Below are 22,412 nucleotides of genomic sequence, written 5' to 3'. Positions count from 1 at the left end.
TCACATGTCATCTAGATTATAAACGCCTCATGTCAATACTGTTATGAGTTATGCATACATTTACTGATATTGATGAGTTTACTGAAGAAATAAAGCCTCACAGCAGTTGGCGATATTATTTGGATTATTATTATTATTGGAGTTTTATATTTCACGTTGCGTTAATTTTTTAAAATAACTTATAGTCATATATACGACTTTCTCGTGACGTTTCCCAAAATTATCCAAGATTACCTGATCCTCGTTTTATTATTATTCTTTGCTGTTTAGTTCTTTCAAATAACGAAAACAAGATACATATGGAAAACAATATCAAACATTAGAATCAAATATATTCTATATTTAATCATTGTTTCATATATGAGGAGAAATTATAATCTTGCTCATATACGTATAATTTAATTTTCTTTAAAAAATTTAATTATCTTAAATTTCACTAAAATATTATATTACTTCTGTTTCAATATCATAATAGTTATCTAAAACTAAAAACACAATTGTTTTAATAATAGCATTAAGAAATGTTAACTCTTGGAGATATTCTCTATTTGATATTTTTTTTCTCAACTCATGAAAATTATTATCAAATAATAAAAATATAATTTTTTTGATAGAACTTCTTCATGCAAGCGAATAATGCCTCTGTTTAACGCTATATAATCGTATTTCAATATTTAACATTTCGAAAAAGATATTCTCTAAACAATAAACTTTTTTTCTGTGTATGTGTATAGAAATTTTTAGATTTTGAATAGAAATATTCTATTATTCCTAGATTTTAATACAGAGGTGTGAGCGTGAAACAGGAACAATGTATTTTTCTATCCGCGTTCATTTTCTTTCACGTGTACGACATGCGGAATGAAAAAGGAACGATGAGCAGTTCACTCGATGCATCACAAACCACTGAACGGAAATCTAAGAAAAACGTGAACTCTCCTTCGCACGTTGCGAACTGTCTCTCGCAATCTCCTCGATTTCCCGCAAAGGGAGACCGCCGATAATCTAAGTTATCTAAGCAGGGAGCTTCATTGCGCCACGAGAGACGAGCCCTTTTGACCGATACAAGCCAGACCACGCGGGATCCATGCGGGACGAGGCTGCGTCATCCGAGTTCAGCACGCTCGCCACGTTCGCGAGCAATGCATCATCGCGAACAAGGGTCGTCCGAAAATATCCGAAGCAGCAAATCGGCGATTGAAATTTCTCACCGTAATAATTTCTCCCGCCGAGCGTGGTCTTCGTCGCGTTATCGCGGGACCAGGGAAACGAAACTCATACGTGTCTCATCGACAATCAAATTCGCGAAACGAGTGTAGCGACTATTTTCGCGTGCGTCCGTGGCGCGTGTCGAAAATTCACGCCTCCCGAAGTTACGTATTGTGTACTCTCGGGCCCACGTGACGATGACAGAGAAATTTCGCAGCGTCACACCGTCGTAGACGAAACGCGCGCGTTACTTTATCACGTAATTATAACTATAAGCGCGAGCGATAATTTCTTCCCGCGTTCACTAACGATGACGCTAATAACGGCGTGACGGGGAAATTAGCGTTTACCGCGCGCCAGATACCGTTGCGTGAAATCACCGTAACGATCTCCCGCCCCAGCGAGAAACGGTAATGAATTCGACATCCGATTCGACGTCTAATAGACCAATGATGATTTCGATGTTGAATCGATGTCGATTCGATGTACCATGTCTCACTGGGTCGCAACCCGGAGGAGGCTTATTCTCGCGGAAAACGGATTCTTCCTAAGGGGAACCTACGTTTTTCGGTGACAATCGTGACCGGCAAGAGGGAAAGCGAGAAAGAAAGAGAGAGAGGGGAAGATGGACTCGAGCGCTCATGCTTGTCATTGTCACTCGCGTGGCCGACTCTAACAGGCCCTCGACAGCTTCCACGGTGTTGCTGTGCGTCGCGACGCCGCCGTGGCGATCCGGCATTCCGCCACCGCCGCCGCCGCCGCCGTCGTCGATCGGTCGGTCAGCCGATGACCATCGGGCGATGGGAAATCGCGTCGTCGTCGTCGTCGTCGTTGGCGTGCGTCCACGGCACCGTCGTCGCCGCCGTCCACGTCCCGTCGTCGATTCCGTCGCACGCGCACGCACATTTCCGGCGGCGCCGCCACTTCCCGTAGCTCGCACCGCACCGCTCCGGAGATCCGCGCGGGCGGACTCGCTCGCACTGGCCGCACGTTCTTGGCGCTCGTCGGCTCGCAGGCCGGGTGCCCCGCGCACACACGGCACGGCATGGCATGGCACACACCGCACGGCATCTCCGCTTAGAGGAGAGCACGGAGACGAGAAGTCGGCGGGCTCCAGGAATAGAAACGCCGAACCCGAACCCGAACCGAGCGAGCGTTGCGCCGGGAGCGCGTTCGCCTCGTCGGCGGCGCGAGAGACTCCTCGCCGCCGCGTCCCTAATTTAGGACCCCGATTCCTACGGCGTCTCTATTAGCTCTGATAGGGGTCATTTTTATCCAATTTCTATTATGAGGAACGAACTTCGACAATGCCGAAAATATAATCACGATAGCGTACGGTTGCGACGATATAAATATGTATGCGTTATTACGTTGAGATAATTTAACGATTATATTCCAGAAATCTGTATCTTATATGTCGAGTTATAATACGGCTCGAAATTACACGATAGGAAACGAGACAGCCGGGAGAGAATCCCCGTCTTTACGATAGGCGCCAATTACTCGCGCTTGATTGCAATTAAATACATAAACGACATGTCTATCACGTATCGTATCGGAGTGACGCGCGGTGTATTCACGTAATTTATTTACCAAGTATCCCGCGTGTTTTCCGTGTCTATTATTTGCTGATGCTAGCGGCGTCGAGGACATCCGGAGTACTGTCGAAAAATCGACATCGACTAAACTAGACGATAATAAACCAATCACGCGATCCCTTTATTTATTTGTAATATTCCGATAATGTTCACCGCACGTATAGGTTCTATATTTGCGTGATAATTTGGCTATTTGAGTTTCTCATTGTTTAAAATTTAAAAATACGTCGCATGTGTATTGTTATGTTACGAGTCACCTCCTAATTGTATGAGATAATTATGACAAATATGTTCATAATTATTTAATTTAAAAAAATATTATATAAATATTTTATAAATATGTTTATGATATTTATAATTAATCTTTAGGATCTGTTTAATCCAAGATCACAAGCATATTTATGAAATATCGAAAAAAATATTATAAATATTTTAATTATTATAACTTATATTTTATATTATATTATAATAAATCTTTTAGAAATATATATTATATGTACTCTCTGGGAACAACTGTGACTATCCTTTGTATGTTCGTTAATTTCATATTAGTTGCATTATTCATTACTCATTTTCTGCAAATATATTATGTAAACAGTAGCTAGAAATAAAAGAAACATAATAGTATCTATTAATAATGCATCGACTAATTTATTGATTATTAATTTAATTCATTTTAACACTTTCATTATTAATACTATTATTTATTAATACTTAGAGAGTTAATATTTACTTATATGTTTGTACTTGTGACCAAAAGTCAATATTGATGATTTTCGTCGTATTTATTATTTTAAATTAATAAAAAGAGTAGTTATTTCAAAAATATAAAAATTAAAATAAAATAAAAATATGTCTATCATCTTTTGTCAAAGAAAGAAAAATAAATTCCTCCAAAAAAAAAAAAAATTTCTTAAATATAATTTTAATACGAATGTTAATTATTTTATATATTGTATTTCACGCAATACATAACATTTTTTTTATACAAATTTAACTCGATCGATGATTGACCAGTCGGTAATTTGACAAGTTCGGACAACTGTATTTACCGACGTGAACATTGAGTAATAGATGTTATGCAGAGGGCGCCTAGAACAAAGCCATCTTTAACTCTTCTTTGTATAATATATTATTTGTTTATTTTATATTTACATTGTATTTGTTCATATATAAACAAATATAAATATAAATGTGTGTATATAAAAAAAATATATAAAATATCCACAATTGTTTTTTTTGTATAATTTCTGTTTACATAGAAAAAATAATAGCAATTTAAAAAATTAGACTGATAAAGGATAATCTTCGGGGCCGTGAAGAACACACCTGTTTTTTTTAATAATAAAAACTAAAGTTTAAGTAAGAAATAAGAAAAAATTGTCTGTACATAATTAGATTATATACATAAATACTTATTATATTATTATTAATGTAATAAGTGTTATGTATTATTGTATTAATAAAAAATATTGCAGAAGTATAATTAATTTGCATGTCCTTTGTATATATTATATATATATATATATATATATATATATATATATATGTGCGTGTGTGTGTGTGTGTATATTTATAAATTTCCTATATAGTTAATTAATAAATTTAATAATGCAAAACTGTAAAATATAAGATTGCGAAAAAAATGATTGAAAATGATCTCATTGCAATTAAACATACGATTTAAATTTTTTTGAAACCATATGCAGAACAATTTAATAAAATGTAAAGCTCAAATTTACTAGCCTCGATAAGAGAATTATATCTTCAAAAAATCGATTTTTTACACAAACAATAATTGTTATAGCCAAATGTCATATGTAAAATTAAAAATCTAAAATTAATTTTACTTTAATTTTGGAGAATTTTATCTTTTATGATTCATATTTTATGCCACTTTATTTTATTAATTTTGTGGACAATGTTGCCACGCATATTAATTCAAATAAACTGATTTTGGAAAGCTTTTTGTGTATTCTCCATTCAGACATTCTTGTTTTTTATGATGTGTAAATTATTAATAATTACGAAGAACATCAGTATCATGATCATTATTACCTCGTACAGTCGTCTGCAAGATGCCGATCGTTTTTCTACCGCAACGTGTGCGCAAATCACGATCAGTATCGTGCGAATAATAATTCTCACGTCAAGTGTTCTATCGCGTGTAAATAATGTCACGTCTCTATAATTAATTATAGGCATATGTGAATCATTACATGCGTTGAAATTATGACGAATCGCGGTAATAAGAAAGCAGACTAATTAGATCTCGAGGAAAGGTAATTAAAACATGCAAATATCTACATTATTTTTCCTAAGATAATCTTATTTTTAAAAATATTTTTCATTAAAGAAAAAACGTTCTGCATCTTCGATTTTATCTTAATAATGACTTCCTAATAATAATCACTTGCAAGATTTTTTTAAGAAACTAATTCGCTTAATGAGCATGATTAAATTATTAATTTATCTATTAAATAATTAATTTACTACATAAAATTGTTCTAAAATATTGATAATAAATATTAAAAACATTTCTGTTACTATACTTTTTAAATCTTGTAACGCTTTTTAAAAGAATTCTCTCTAATCATGTAGTTTGTCTTGCTGTAATGCGTGACTTATCTGAAACGTTTGAAGTTTACATTATTCACAGCAAACGTGGAAAATGCGTCATCAAATCATAAAAATGCGGTTACGCGTCTATCTTGATGGCGAATGGAATCGTTAGAATCTCGTAGTCGCGTAAAAAAATATCTGATAAAGTGCAAAAATAATCATTAATATTTCGACGATTAATATTTAACGAGTGTTTTTCTTACAAATAAATTTTTTTTTACTAAATTTGATATTATCATTCTACATGCACTATATATATATATATATATATATATATATATATATATATATATATATATATATAAAGCTTCGCTTTTATTTTTATAACTTATTCACTAAATAAAAAAAATTAATAGATTAAATATGTGAATCAACCAATTAATCAAATCAAATAATTATCATTTATTTTGTACTTTATTTGCATTTCATTTACTTATATTTAATTAGCCTGAATAAAAAAATTAAATCGTAAATTATTATGGAACAAAAATACCACTTTCAATATTATGTAATTTCTCTTAGTGAAAATTTCGTTTTACTGTATCTGGCCCATTTCATAATGTGATGCAATAAGTAGATTCGTCGCTAGAAATTCATTATTATGAATCATATTTCCATCGTTTATCTCTGCATGAAACAAAACAGATGATATGAACACAAGTTCTTCCTAAATTGCTTCAGCAGTCTAACATATTATCAAACTATTTGTAGCCGAATATAATCTGTTTCACGGTGTGCAGGGACCTTTATCACGAGTCGCATCGACAAGCGTCGCATTGAAATCTCCGAGTTGTCCCACAAACGCTCAAGGCAGAAAAACCACAGACTCAGACTTAGGTCATTCAGAATCTTTAATTTTTACACATCTTTGCATGTAGATACAATAAAACTTATAATTCTAGAAAATTTATGAACAAATCCACGATTTCAAGTGGAAGTCTTGTCTAACAACAGTGTGTTGTCCGTGGAACACAAACGGGCAAAAAATTTTGCGCAAAATATGCTGACACTCAAAGATGAATGGGTCAGCAATAAAGTTTTTTTTCCGCATCTCCTCTGAATTTCTATCTTTAGTCTCTCGAGAAAATATGTTACCACTATTTATCACATCTTACATAAGATAATACAGACATGCACGTAACTGTGACCACCGCATCGGATGAAGACCGATGCGGCCATTAAAATAGCTTGAAAAAAAAAACTGACAATTCTCCATACGATATTTTTGGTCGTCACAATTTGTAGTGATCATTATAACTACTCGTACTAAGGCCATATTGCAAATGCGGTTTTCTTGCGGTCCAAGATAACGCAATCGGTTGGCAGCGAAAGTATCATACAAACATGTACACGTTTGGAATGTGAGGATAATTTGCGTCTACAAAATTATAGAAAGAAAACAAATTACATACTGGACAGTACCGGAATTCCTGGCCTCAATCTCGACGATATATACATAGATAGAAAAAATTACTCGATTCAAATAAATATGTCATTAGTATTATTCAAACAGTTATTTTATATCAAACCACTAATATTTATTTATTTGATGTAATAATCTGACTGGACATAACATATTTATTTAAATTAAATATTTATTTCTTCCAGTGTATAATTAAAGTCGACTTTTCTTAAACAATTAATTATAAATTTATTATTTGTTGTTTTTCTTATATAAAATATTGCTCGTATATTAATCGCATATAACTTCGGAAGAAAACTCGACACTAAACCAATGGTAGCAGCTTAAAAAAAATCAGCTTTTACCACTGAAATTGAAGTCCAGAGTTTCGCGCTATATAACAACTAACGGAGATTCATATGATGCCAAATCACGCACTTTTCTAATGTAGCCTCTTCTCCCTTAATTGACGTGTAGGGAATAGCAATGACGCGTATATCACTCATAAAGTGCCTGTTCCGTCGAATGGATAAACGTCTCGCTGAAAACGTCGCGACAGGTTCGTAACGTGCACGTCACGATAAGTTGCAACTTCATCGGTCGTTTCATGCAGACGGGCAACGGAAACTACTTAATCCGATGTTAACAGTTAGATTACACGCTGCACCTTTTTCCAAGGCCATCATGACCGACGAACCGAATTCTCGAACGCGACTAATGAAATAAAAGTCGATACGTTTTGAGCAATCGGCAAACACCTATAGAGTATGATACAGATATTTTTTACAAAACTAAAATAATTATTTATAAAATACGACGGTGATTTCGGTGACGTTTTAAATAAGTGTTCATGAAAGAAAATTCTAACCGTCTTTAATATATGAAAACAAAACTCAAAAGAATTATTGAATATCAATGGTAGTTTCAAAAGTTTTTTCTCGAATTATGAAACTTAATATTTCACTTCTATCTTAAAATTCAATTAATTTTTAAAAATAAAATACTTTCTTTTCATCGTTTTTCTGATTCTATTAATAAAAAAAAACTTAAGGTTAGGACACACTTTTGATATGTTTGTCATTATATACATAATGTTATTAAATTGAGCTAGATTTTATTTACTTGTCCATACCAAAATTGCGTTAATATTATTTTTTTAGGCTAATACTCTTCTCTTCGATCTATTATTCCATTATATCTATATAGCTTCACATCTATTTAGATATTGTAAATGTAAAACTGCTTTCTTAAAAATCTCATTCGTATGAGACTCAATAAGAGATCATTAATCTTTCCCAAGCAACTGGCATCTGCTACATGCATATGCTGATTGAATTATTCATTTGCGCGAGATATAAATGGAATATATATAAAAGTATGTATTTATAAAGTGGTAAACATAAAATATACATACTTAGAAATGATGCTTGAGAAGGATTAATTATTTACATGATTCAGAAAATTCTTCTAACTTTTAAACAAATAAGTAACTAAAGCAAAACAACGACATGCTTTTAACCAATAATGTGTATTTCTTGGCACTTATAATTTTTAAAAGTTAGAAGGACTGAATGGTAACCCTGAATCACTGTTTACAAAAAGAAAGTCCAATTTAAATTCCTCTCGCATATCTAAACCTATATCCCGTTACAATATATGAAAATATAATTATATAAGATCCTAGCGTAAAGGACTTGTGTTTGATCCTTTTTTATTACTATTATTAAGATTCTATATTTGCAGGAACGCGCCGCGAGGTGCGAATCAGTCCGGGTATATCGGTGTACATTTAAACTAAGTAATTCTCGTACTATACATAAACACCGCGTAGATTTAAAATCTCACGCTTACGCGGTTACACAGACTTCGAGCTGTTATTACTCATCTTCTTGGTGAACTCCATAAGGAAATCCCTGTAGATGAGCGAGTCCATGTTGCTCGAAAGGATGTAGAGTATCCACCAGTCGCCGAGGTCAACTTTTTTGCCGACGCTCTGGCAAGTCTCGATGGGCAAACATCTCGTCGACATGTGCATCAGTCTCGGCCGTATCATCGGAGTGAAAATGATCAACGCCCGATATATTATTAAGAAAATTAGCATGATGCACAGTATCAAAAACCAGAACCAGATGAATATGTATGTCTTTTCATTGACGATGTTCAACGATAGAACGCAGAGAGAATCGTGCTGCTGTATTGTGCCTGAAGCTCCGTATTTATGGAATATGCACTTAGTAACGCGGGGAAATATATAGATCATGGGGTCAATTCGATCCTCTTGCGGTGTATCCGAGACCTGCAGTACTCGCAAACCATAGCTGAAGAATTCGCCGTCGAAGAATCGGTTCATCATATAGAGCTGGCCGACTATGTTGATGAGACACAGAACCTCGCAGGCGAAGTACCGATATACATACGTGTTGTGATTCTGAAAGTACAATTCGTCGCTGAATTAAAGCAAATTGAACTCAATGAGGACGAATTGGCTTTAACGCGGTCGTCTCCCTCTCTTGTCATACCCTTCCCCTTCCCTACTCATCGTCCTCCAACATTCCGCCTAAGTGACACTCGCCGGGACATCTCGCATAATCTACTAAACGCAACACAAAGCAGTCTAGTTCTATCGTAAGAAATGTAATTAATGTTACTATCTAAAAAGATTTCAGATTTAAATTTTATATTGCAAAAAATTATAATTGCGTCTTTAAAAAATCAGATTAAAATTTAATAATTTTTAAACATTTGTTTATAAAATCTTATAAAAAAAAACATTTATTCTTATATAAATAGTATTCAGTATAAATACTGTTCCCGTTAGTAATTTTTAAATTCGCTTATCAGTAAGTCTGAATCAAATCTCCCAATGTATTTTGAAAACATTCTAATGCAGGAATATTATGACCAACGATAGCAACGACACGTGCGATGTTGTTGAAACCCAGTAAGTAGTTATCAGTGATCACCAAAGGTGGTAAGATATTAGCTTTTATCTTATTGAAACTTTTCACACATTACTTATTTCTGCCGCAAAGTCAAAATTTAATCAAATTTGTGGAACTAATTTGTCTCGGGTTCTTACCCTGATGTGCATCATCAAGTAGTCCATGAGAGCGTTTTTCTTCTTCACTATGTTATCTTTGCTTTCCATGCCGCAATTCATTCCCATGACCAACGCTCGCATCAGGCCGCCTTCCCAGACGCTCCACAACCATTGCGGTATGTAGCACAGAACCGCCTGTTAAAAATATATGTGTCACATCTCAAACCATTACCAACAATACAACAACTGAATTATCTTATTATTACGTTGGAGTATCTGCAAAATTTGAACATAATTCTCCTCTTATTGGATTAAGTTATTTAATTTTTCGTTTACTCTTAATCTATATAAATAAAAATGTAAATGTTTGTTCCTCATCTAAGATCTCCGTAAGTTTTTCACCGATTGCTTTGAAATTTTGACACAATGTTGCATTCGTAACCGGAAGTGTTCTTATGAGGTCTGATTTTAGAAATACGTGTGTTTCAAAAATGATGACCATAATTTAATTTTAAACAATATTTTTTTAATAATATTTTTTTGTAATTTTGACACAACGTTGTATTGAATTTAGTTAGAAGTACGTGAATAAATGAATATTAGATTTATTACTGGTCGTTTCATAAATGCAGGCCTTTAATTTGAGAATGTTTCTTTTAGCGTGTATATGACAATTTAGAATCAATGGCAGGATTTGAAATTTTGACACAATGTTGCATTCGAAAACGGGAGTGTTCTTATAGGGTTTGATTTTGAATATACCAGTGTTTCAAAAATGATGGCCATAATTTAAGTGTAAAAAATAGTTTTTTATTAATATTATTGAAATTTTGACACATTGAGACGGGGAGAGACCGGGAGAGACGGGAAGAGATCGTAAGAAACGGGGAGAGACGGGGAGAGACGGGGAGAGACCGGGAGAGACGGGGAGAGACCGGGAGAGACGGGGAGAAACCGGGAGAGACGGGGAGACCGGGAGAGACGGGGAGAGACGGGGAGAGACCGGGAGAGGCGAAGAATGTTTTTATTGTGTTTAAATTAAGGTAATAAGAAAAATAAAGATGGCTGTTATTTTATTGAAAAAAAGAAACTTATTTAAAACAGTCTTTTGAATTTCTAAATCTATGGCAGCTTTTAGAAAAAAAAGTTAGAAGTACGTGAATAAATGAATATTATATTTATTAAAGATAGATATATGCTTATTCAAAAATAAAATAAAAAGAGCAACAGTAAAGCAAGGCTCTTGAAAGTTAAACAACGAAAGCAAAGAAAATTTGAAAAAAACGTAGCATAAGAATAGAGAGCCCACAGCAACGCGTGGCAGGGCATAGCTAGTGCTTATATAAAATTGCATTTTGTAATACTTATTTGCAAACTTTACGGAGAAGTTGCTGATAAATGCGTGCAAAAGTTTATTTGAATTCACTTACTCATTGAAAAGTTATTTACTAAAAACTGCAGTAAAATATAATCATTTTCGCCACATAAGCCATTATAAGTCAAATTTTTCTTTACAGATATCTTTCAAAATTAAAAAAAAAAAGAATCAATCTAGAATTTACAGTTTTTAAATTCCTTTTCTAACTTTTAACTGGTATTGTATAGCCAAAATATCCTTAATAAAAAGACAGATAAATATTCCACGTAATATCATTCGTTATATGTTATAAAAAAATTAATCTTTCGATGAAATTGCATTATAAAAAATTTATCAGGTATCCGAAAATAAATGTTCAAAAGTTAAACACTATTTTTTCGCAATTATTTCTTGTACATACATTGAACTCCAAAATACAACGGAATGCAGAATTATACCGTTATACACATATTAACGTATTCGAAAATAAATTGGGAATTAACGTTCGACAATTTTTATCTGCAATCCACGTTCGTCTCGCAACAGCAACTGTATCAATGTTTGCGGACGGATATTAAAACCGACCACTTATAATCTCCTACGCGCGAATCCGCACGTGGGCCGCGATTGGCCTACCGGACGTAAAGGACAAACGCGGATCAGCAGAAGGACAGGCGGACGAACACAAGGAAGGGACAACAATGAGGAGAAGACCTCCGACGGGCTCTCCTCATCCTCTTCCTTGCGCGGCGCGCGTTCGCCGTGTCGCACGTGTGGCAAGATCGCTGATAAAAAAAGAGAAGGGGTTTTGCCCCCTGCCTACCTGGAAGAACAGTACGAAGCAGACCCACTGATAGTACGTGTAGTATTTCCTCGCGGTGATGTCTCCGTAGTCGTTGCCCACTCCTGGATGGGCGACTTGAGTGCCGACCTGCGGAAACACGAGACTTCAGCGGCGCGACGATAAAGATGACACCACGCTAGATGCATTTGAGGGCCATTTGACCCTCCTTAGATATGAGTAATAAGAAACCTCCCCTCCCACCCTTTTGCCCCGGGCTTTATATCGGTTTATTAGAAATGGCATTTCGTGGGTTTTCAGTGACAATACGAATTCTTTTTGCGTGCCAATGCACAAATAAACGAATGTTTTCTTGATTTGTGTTTTGCGGATTTCAATTAGGAAGATCAAATGTGCGCGTTATCAAGTATTCAAAAGACACATTGAGATACAATCAGCGATACAGATTTCGGACCTCTGCCGCGGCTGTGAAGGGAATGAAGAACTAAGGGCAACCAATCGTACGCTGAGCGCTCACTAATTCTTTAACATGATTGATTCTCTTAATTATCATCTCTTCCAGCTGCAAACTGCAACTATGGATACAGTTAACAATAGTATAATTTATATCCATTTGTTTCTTTAATTATATTTCCAATAATTAAGATATCGTCTCATACATACTCTAATTATGGTCGTTGATAATCGATGCGTTATAGTACTGATTCATTACATAGATATTCGCAAGCAATCTCTTGTTTTAAGAAGTAGTAGATGAATAATACCCCGGCGGTTCAAGAATAATAAAGATGATGAATACATTTATCAAATATTGCACAGTGGACTTAAAAAAAAAAGCTTCAGCTACTGGCAAAGGTAACCGAGAAAAATCTACGCGGCGATAAATATAATTTTCATATGTGCATATGTACCGTGTTTTTTTCCGTTCGTAAAGGTGACTTATTAATTTACACGTCTATAAATACGTTGGCCACCAAATTTCAAAGTACAACTTCCAATCGTATGAATTACATCCAAATATATATTTAAGCAAATGCTCCTGATTTTATTCAATCCTTTAATATTCGCGTATGCATAAATTTTAGTGACAAATAATGTAATGTATTGAATTACTTCCTTTGGTTTCGCATCAATTTTTCCTTTTATTACGTAGAAAAATCACTTTTGTTATAAAGAATCGAAAAAATAAGCTAGATACAGAACCGAAAATAATTTTGTTAGATTATCAAAATAATCAAAATAATTATGTGGAATGTTCAAGCTAGCCAGAACGTTAAAATTTGTCATACTTGAATGTCCTTTATAATCATTTTAGCTCACCAAATTATTTTTAGATCTGCATTTTCAATATTTCAGCAGAAAAACCGTGTTCTTTTTATGCATGTGTATCGGTATATTTATACAAATCGTGCGAAATTTAATTCTCTGCCGGCAATTTCCGTCATCTCGTTCCAATATATCTTGAATCAATTATCTTCGTCTTTTTTAGCTATAGTTAGCTACAGTCGTGGCATTTCGTCTGCTTATCCTCACATAATCTGATCTTCAAATCGAGTAAAAATAGCAGTATTTTTGTTGCTCTTAAACTTTATACCTGTCGACAACGCGTGGCAAACTCTTATAATACGATTTGTAATAATTTTTGTAATAATCTTGTGCTTCAATTGTAAAGTCCGAACAAGTGGCACTTATTACATTAATTCTAAACAATTCTCGATAACAATAAATATGTAACTAGTTACTGCATACAATTTTCAAATCACAAAACTATATGTATCGCCTTTATCACATATGGAAATCAAATACTGATTATGTCACCCGTTACCGTCCTATTGAATCGAAACTGTAAACGTGACAATTCTTTTAACCGTGAAACGATATCGTATATCGAAAACGATATTATATATATAGCGGTGCAACGAGATGAAGTCGACGATATATCACGTAATCTAGGGTAGTCAAATAATAAACTGTTGGGCAAGTGTAGGGCGATTTCAAGTGTGTATTCTGACTGCAGCTTTAAAAAAAAAAAAAAAAACTAATAAAGATTAGCCATACTTGCCTTGCGTTAAAAGTTTTGGCTCGATAAGTCATCAGCCGGTAATACGATCAGTATTTGATTTCAATGATAAAACACATTCCGCGATATACTATGGTTATAATCATATATATACATATACATATATAAACTTTATTTTCAACGCGCGCGAATGTTGATGAATGTCAGTAGAGACGATTATTCATAGAACTTGCCTATTGAACAACGGGCAAGTTCCAGGTATGTACTTTAAAATAGAAAAAACAAGTTTACAAAATAAGTCGCTTGTAAAGTGTTGTCTACAATGAAGTTTTAACCCGTAGACTTGGGCGTTAAGCCGTAAATTGCGTGACGTCATTTCTGTCCGCATTTCCCGGCTACCCCGCTTTTAATTTAAGTGTCTTAATCCTTAAGCAATTTGACGAAATTTTATTTCTTATGACTGAACAGATCAAAACTTTTTATTTTATTATACTAGTTAATACAATATAATTTCTATCAGAAAATCCTGTAGTGGCTAATTAGTCTCATTTTTAAATATTTTTAATATTTTTATTTTGTAAGTTATTTAAAAAAATAAATAAATAAAAATAAAAAAACTATAAAGATAAAGAATTAAAAGTAGAATTATGGAAGAGTATTGGAGGAACAGCTGTACAGGTTAAGTATCACTTTTTTAAATTTGACAGTGTAATTTAATAGTCGAAACTAAAATATTTATTATTAACCATGTTTTCATTTTTTTCCTAAATAAATAAAAACACACATAGTTACCCGATAAGTTAGTTTACCAAGAAGTTGAAACAATCTGTCCTAAGCGAACAAATAGAAATACGCGAATCTGTAAAGCTGGCACGACATTCTGTTAATATCAGAAAAATAATAAAAGTTCTAGTAGCACTTTCCATGCATAGTTCTCGAGTTCTTTATAAAGATAAAAAAGAGTTCTGCAATCCTTTTATGAAAAAATAAAAAATAAAAAATGTGCTAACTTTGTGAACCATAGAATTGTATAAGAACTACCGAAAATTGTCATGCTAGAATTATCATAAATACTAAACACAATACTTTTTCTCCGAGTGCCGTGCTGTGTTTAATATTAAAAGTGTAGAAAAAGGAAATTGTTAAAATTTGTTTGTTATTACACATAATGATGGAACTCTAGCAGTACTATCTAGGACTGGTATTAAAAATGGAAATATTGTTTTCTTGTATTTTAGACTTTAGAGAGAAAAGGTGCATGCTAATTTCGCAAATTAGCAAATTTTTTCATTTTTACTTTTTTCATATAAGGATTGCGGACCTTTTTTTATTTTTATAAAGAACTCGAGAACTATGGCAAGTGCTACTAGAATTGTAATTTTTTTTTTATTAATAGAATGTCGTGCCAGCTTCACATCCAAAGCTTTAATTTCTCTTCGCAATACATTTACAAAGAAATTACAAGAAATAAAGGCCCATGCGTTACTTAAAGCTATGAACTCACGACATTCATTGTAGACACTATAACTTAATGACTTACGCCTTATGTTCAAAGCTTAAAGCGTAAGCTTAAATCTTACGGCTTAAAACCTCATTGTAGACATCGCTTAAGAAAGCGTAGCGCAATTACAATAAATTGTTATAAGAGGATAACGCATGCTAATAAATGCTCTAAGTGATTTAAAATTTAATGTCATTAATGTGATTATGTAACCTACGATTAGTTGAGTATTTTTTTGCATGTGAAACACCTTCCACAGATATTCTCAGCGTAAATCAATCATATACCTTCAACTAAACGTTATACGACCAAAAAGATTGTGAAATTTTTTCTTTTGTATTTTGAAATAATGTATTCATGAATGAAGAAACGGCATGCGATAATAAATGTTCTGTCAGAATTTCACCTCAAGTATGATACATACGCTACTGTACAACGCGCTATTGTACAATACAATAGATAATAAACATTAGCAATTGTACTGAGCTAATTTAATTAGTTCTCGTAATCTTATTAACATATAATAAAAGTACTCACAATTTTTAAAAAATATTAAAAGTGAATAAAGATTAAAAAACGATACAAAAAACATATAAGATTAAGAAAGTAAATATATTATTATAAATTTATTGAAATTATCAGATTTAAAAAATTATCAACTAAAAAATTTATTAATAAATTTATTTTCTATTAGCAAATTAAAAACAAATTCAAGCAGAAATTACAATAAATTGACGCGAAACCACATTATTTCATTTCCGCAGTCAACCTATTGTCATTTTTACGATTAAACTTTATTTTGATAGCGTACGATAAATTCTATACATTTTTCCGTCAATAAAATTTGTAATATGTATTAAGTAATTGTGAAAATTATTCTTCGCAGCGCGGCTCGCGTTTTGAAATCTTAACAGGAAATGTAGAATAAATCGAAACTTAAACGTAAGAGAATATTTCTAAAAGTAGAAATATCAAAGCCAAACCGATTTTATAAACATCTCATTACATGCTTCATTAACGACTTTACAAACAGCAGTCTTCTTCAATGTTGTTCACCTTGACAGACTTTTTTCCCAATAATTAAATACAATTTCAAACGTTTTTGCTCGCAATTGACGCGATACTCTCGATCGGTAAGCGAGCCGATGTCGCGTTTCGAGGATACCGAGTATCAATGAGGAGGAGCGGACTGGGAGAGTGACTGGAATCGTCGCGAGGATCAGAATACGTTCGTTACGATGAATCGAAAATCACGCACCTGTCGATTGAACGCGTCCGGCATGGTGAACGTGGACATTATCCAGCAGTAAGTGTTGATGACATTCGAGGGCAGACTCGACGGGACGATGCAGGAGATCGGATTACCGACGAATTGGGTGGCTGTGATCAGCATCGAGCACGTGAACAGCAGCACCGCGGTGAAGTGATTATGCATACGAAACACCAAGGAGTCCGTGACGATCTCCTGGGGCTTCAGGTACTTGCTCAATCCTCCCAGTAGCTTGTACATGATTGCCCGGGTGCGTTAATACGTCGAATACGACGTCCTCGACGGAGGACAATGACGAAGACGCTTTTCCCCCCCGAGACCGAGGATCACTGTCACCTCGACCGCCGCCGCCGCAGCCCGGCACTGACACCTCCACCAACACCACGTGCGATCCTCGAGAGAAGAGAGCGAGGTCACTTTTCTTCTTCTTCTTCTTCTTCTTCTTCTTCTTCTTCTGCTCCTCCTCCTCTCCTCACGGCGATTTACGAATTCGAATGGCCGGGGTGCTCTCAGGATCACGAGGACGTACCATCAACCGGCACTAACGAGCGTAGCTCGTCGTCCACCGCGCGCGCGCTCGCGCTAACGAAAGCAGCAAAACGAAACGAGAGAGAGACACACGAGCGTGCACGGTTGTGTCCACGCGGCGTGCCTCTCTACTACCTCCCTCCTTTTTTCTCCTCCTTCTTCCGTCTCGCCTTCTCCGGCGGTGCCCTGCCGCGCTTCTCTATTGCCCCCTTCCCCCCTCCCTCTCACTCTCTTTCTCTCCCTCCTTCCGTGCCCTTCTTTTACAGCCGCTCTTTCTCTCTTTCTCTGTCTCTCTCTCTCTCTCTCTCTCCGCAAGTCCTCTATCCCCGCCGGGGGTCCTTCCTTCTCTCGACTTCCCTCCGTACGAGAGAGATCGGTCACCGAACCAGCGAACCACACTGGACGAGTTCCCGACGAGTCCTCGACGTGTTCCAGTTCCTCGTCCTGCGAGAAGAGATCGGCGGCCGTTCACGCGCTCGCGTGAATCATTTAGCGAAACGCCGTAATAAAAGCGCCCTTGCGAAGGACGAAGGGGGGGGGAGGGAGGAGGGGACGACCGAGAGATAGCGCAGGTCGCGTCTTCTCGCTACTTCCGTTTCCACGAGTCCTTCCTCTTGCACCCGCTTCTTCTCCTGAGACCCGCGACAGTGATGGATTCGTGTAGCTTCTCTCTTTCTCTTCTCTTTGTCTGATTATCCTTTTTCACAATCTCTCGTCAGTAATTAGCCGAGGAAATTCCTCGGAATACAGTTATCCCCTCGAGCAGATATCCTTCTCCTCGGCAATTATCCATGGTATTCCTTCTCCCCCGCGCGCGCGCGGGCGCGCGTCCTGCTAGCGACAACACGACGCGTAAATAAACGCGGCGTCATGGATCTACAAGGATCTTCCTGGTGATCTTACCCTCCCTCCTCCTCCTTGCTCCTTCGGCGTCTCGATTTCTCAAACGATTACCCTCGATCTCTGCCGACTCTCGATCCCTCCTCCCATTCGCGAGATCGCGGAACGCGCGCGCGTTAAAGGTAAGGAGAGCCGAGGCCGTCGTTACGACGTTCCCTTCTCGAGGACGCGAGGAGTTTCCTCCCTTCCTCCCTCCCTTTCCTGCCCCTCTTTTCCCTTTGATACTTCGCGAGGGGGAACTCGCGAGCTAGCAGCCGTGCCGAGCTACGGTACTCCCGGTGAACAACAACACCGCCGTCGCGTATCGAGGAAGCGACACTAACTACCAACTGTCAATCGCGCCAATCCCCCTTCTTTTTCTATCTCTCTCTTTCTCTCACTCTTCCTCCATCTCCCTTCCCGACAAAGTCGTCCCCCTCCCGGCTCGAGCGTTCATGCACGCACGATGCGAAACAAAATTGTGCAGCGGCGAAGCCTGCCGTTCTAGGTGCCCCCGTCTTCTGTTCTTCCTCTCTCGCGGAGGAAACAAACGCCTCCCTCCCCTCTTCTCTCTCTCTCTCTCTCTCTCTCTCTCTTCCCGGTCTTTTTTTTCCCACAGCAAATTATCGTGAGAGACACAGTCGCGCCGGCATAGAGTGCCCGCGGCGTGTTGCATGCGTGCGTACAAACGTAGCAATATCTTGAGCGGCGACTGACGAGAAGTCGCGGCTCTGTTTGTGTTGTGTCGTCTATAGGGGAAGGGATCGGCGCGAAGGGACGCAGGGGACGGCAGAGGGGCCTGCGAGCGAGGGTACCAAGGGACCGACAGCGCGGCGGACGCGGGACAGGGAATGGCAGAGGGGGGAAGATCGGTTCGTGGATAGAGAAGGGTATCCGACGAAAGGGGGGGACGGCCTGACGTGCGTCTCTCTCAACTCGGTCGCTATAGTGCGCACCGCCGGCCTTCTACAGTGCGTGCCGTGCGCGCTTGTCTACTACCGTTGCCATAATCATCCTTTTCGCAGGCGGCATTCGGTAAATTCGGGAATAGGGGACGACCCCATATTGCCGGCGCGCATATGTGGGGTTGCTAGCGTCGTCTCCCCCTTTTTTCTCCCCTCCGTTTCCCCTCTCGAGACCCCTGAAGGGAGATCGAGACCTCGAGAGATTTTGTGGTCGGAATCTTTTGATTCGTGCAATTTCGGGAAAGAGATATTGGAGAGGAGGGGGGGAGGCAAGTCGGACGGATGCGCGTTGAATGCTCTCGTATGTGTGAACATTGCCTTATTTTAGGAATATTATTTAGGAACATACTTATTTTAGGAATGTAGAAAACATTTTCTCTTTTCAAAAGAGATTACTTTGGCTAATATTGGTTAAACATTGGTTATATTGGGAGTACAATGTAACGCAAATAAATATAAAATGTTATCACAAAATATTGATTCCAAATTAGAATGCAATTAATACCTAATATGAAAAATTGAATAATCTAACATTGGCCAATGTTAAACCAATATTGATCCAATATTACTACTTAAACAAATTGGCTAAATAAGGTGAAATGTCTACTTTACAGTATCGGACCAATATTGGAGACGTTGGAATTTACATTACTTTCCACTGCGCCAATGTTTTGCTACTAAGGTTTCCATTATTTTTACAACTAGGTCTGATATATTTTTTACTACTTTTGTTCTCGTTTCGAAACAATGTAGGATTATACACTTAAAAAAATGTAATCAATAAGATGTGTAGTTGCGGGCTGCCAACTACAGATATACTCAATACAATAATATATGCTATTGCAGTATCAACATTGTACTTGCATTAATAGCAAATATTATTGTATTGAGTGTTTTATGTAGTTGGCAGTCCGCAATTACATATGTTATTGGCTATATTACTTTTTTTCTGTGTATAGATATTCCTACCGTTCGTACCTTCCATTTCGGAAGAAATCTCCTTTAATAATATCATCTTAAGAATCGTTTTAGATAAAAACAATGTGTAGTTTTGGTCCTATAAATAAGAAACACGGGATCTTACAGTGTTGTACGTTTTCTCACTACGTTAAAATTTCATAGTATGATGCAACATTGCAGTACTATGTGATTTTAGAACTATCGATTCTAGAAAGCCTCGTCAAAAGCGATTTCATGAATGATTTTTGAAGCGTCTCGTTTATTAGAAAGATATCGTGCCATCTCGTATAAATAACCATAATCATCTCAATTGTATAATAATAATTATCTTTTGTAATAATTGAATCGCGAAATATCTTTTGCATCTGATTGTACAAGGTTTCGTTAGTCTTTTAATCTTGATGGGATCATTACTGCACTCGTTATATAATTACATTTCGTGGAAGTAAATTATTTCAGCTGCTCGCGGTTTTCACTTGGCAGCAGCCTTTTGTATTTATCAACGATGCGTGAAAATATAAACGAAGATTGTCGAAGATAAAGTGCAGAGGCGCGTTAACGATAAAAAAAAGAACTTAACCATGTTATCACATCCATATTCGCGTTGTCCAGACGTAACAAGAGGCTGACAATGTTGGAACGCTAATTTATCTTACCAAGCAGAATTCTCAGCGAATTTCATGGCTGTTATATTTCGCACAAGAGTTTCTAACAGTCATATTAAAAGATATATAAATATTAATACTTTTAATATAATTATTGACAGAAATCTTTGATTTTTTGTAATTAAAAAATTTTATATTACAGAAACATTACAGAAATCACAATAAATGTCATCGGTTTTTTATCATAATATTGTAAAATTATATACGTGAATCTTGCCATATTTTTTTCAACTAAATATGAATTTTGGTTGTTGATACCGGGTAGTTGATACTGCACGTAACAATATTTTTCTATTAGAATTTTTATGAGTTATTAGGATTCATGATTCTAATTTTTTTTTGCGTTAGGAGTCTGCTATGCATTCTCGTTAGCGCAGCTGCGCGCAAGTCCTTCGACGGAAAATAACGAAATCTTGTTTGCCCTTGTTGAGATTCTTCGTATTCCTCGAGCTTCAGAGAGAAGCAGCTTTCCATCTTATCCTTGAGTTTTTGCCTCTACATCTGTACGCTTGTTGATATTCGAAACTCATTTACGACGATAACTGACGGTTCTCATTCTCGTCCTTCTTTCTTTTCGAACGTAAAGCGAAATTTAATAAAACGAAAGAATCAAATAGAGAATAGCTTTAGAAACTAGAAAAATTTGTTGAAAATATCTCTCTATGTGAATTAAATATTTTTTTTTCTATTTTACATAGTAATCAAAATGAAAACTTAACTTAAAAGACATCAACAATCGAACAAAACGTTTATTAAGTAAACGTTTTTCAGAATTAGCATCCATGTATACGTAAAAAGATAATATAATTTAAGAAATGAGATGACATCTCTACTCTCTAAATTGCATTATCACTGAGAGTGTATCTAATCACTGAAAGATTAGGGTATTTATTTCACTGATTGACAAGTTATAAGTATATCACTGAAAGTCACTTTATATCTATTTCTTTTATAATGTATATATACGGGGCGAAATTTTTTCGTACGCGCTTGTTTCAGATCTCTAAAGTGCAGATTTTACCTAATGATGTCATCTTATCCTCGATGGATTTGTTATATTTTCCTAAAATATAATAAACTTTGCGATCGGCTTCATTATCTCGCACAATCATCGTGACTCGTTAACATTGCACGCGATGAGTAACCGCCATTCGTTGGTATGAAAAGACTCAGGCTATGATCCGCGAGCCTTGGCGATGACTCATTTCGCGTAAACGCATCGGAAGTGTGAGAATTACTACGGATTCGATTCCATTCATGCGAACTCGCGGACGCGTAAGGACGCCCGTAATAATCGGCACATCCTCTGTTACATCCACCGTTACGTTCTTTTTTTTTTTTTTGTTTTTCGTCGTCTCCGCGGCGATGCGATCGGATGGACCAAATGACGAGAGATGACGCAACGACAGCCAGCCGGTTGTGCATCTTATGCAACGCGAATATTGCACGAGCTGTCTCTCTCTCCGTGTCTTCGTTATCAACTTTGCAATTTTTCACGCCGCACTTTGTCTCGCTAAAGATAATTTTGTCTCTCTGAAATAGATAATTTTGTCAGAAAGCGCAATTTTTTTTGTCGCTCGCGCTTTATCGTTTA

General features: G+C 36.4%; 2 protein-coding genes across 2 annotated transcripts in view; both read right to left on the bottom strand.

The window, feature by feature from the left end:
- The window catches only part of LOC105828969 (innexin shaking-B), a 28,766-nt gene extending 25,081 nt beyond the window's left edge, over positions 1-3,685 (bottom strand). The window contains exon 1 of the mRNA XM_036283404.1: positions 1,772-3,685. The gene's annotated coding sequence lies outside the window, so the exon portion shown is untranslated. The remainder of the gene's footprint in view (positions 1-1,771) is intronic.
- Positions 3,686-6,261: 2,576 nt separating this feature from the next.
- Positions 6,262-17,061, bottom strand: LOC105838092 (innexin inx1). The gene is made up of 4 exons (XM_012683380.3): positions 16,810-17,061; positions 12,052-12,159; positions 9,911-10,066; positions 6,262-9,259 (listed from the first exon to the last, which is right to left on the bottom strand). Exons 1-4 carry the CDS (start codon positions 17,059-17,061, stop codon positions 8,687-8,689), a joined length of 1,089 nt encoding a protein of 362 aa, XP_012538834.1. The 3' UTR covers positions 6,262-8,686.
- Between the last annotated feature and the right edge of the window lie 5,351 nt (positions 17,062-22,412).

This window comes from Monomorium pharaonis, chromosome 2, assembly GCF_013373865.1.
Source record: "Monomorium pharaonis isolate MP-MQ-018 chromosome 2, ASM1337386v2, whole genome shotgun sequence".
In the NCBI taxonomy this organism is placed as follows: domain Eukaryota; kingdom Metazoa; phylum Arthropoda; class Insecta; order Hymenoptera; family Formicidae; genus Monomorium; species Monomorium pharaonis.
Note: the sequence above shows the minus strand (reverse complement) of the source record. Positions and strands in the feature narration are given on the sequence as shown.

Bases quoted from the DNA above. Each gene is read 5' to 3' on its own strand.
- LOC105838092 (XM_012683380.3), bottom strand. From the start codon at position 17,061: ATGTACAAGCTACTGGGAGGATTGAGCAAGTACCTGAAGCCCCAGGAG. The intron at 12,160-16,809 runs GTGCGTGATTTT...GTGTTTCCGCAG, and splicing joins CGGACGCGTTCAATCGACAG to GTCGGCACTCAAGTCGCCCA. The intron at 10,067-12,051 runs GTAGGCAGGGGG...TATTTTTAACAG, and splicing joins GCTTCGTACTGTTCTTCCAG to GCGGTTCTGTGCTACATACC.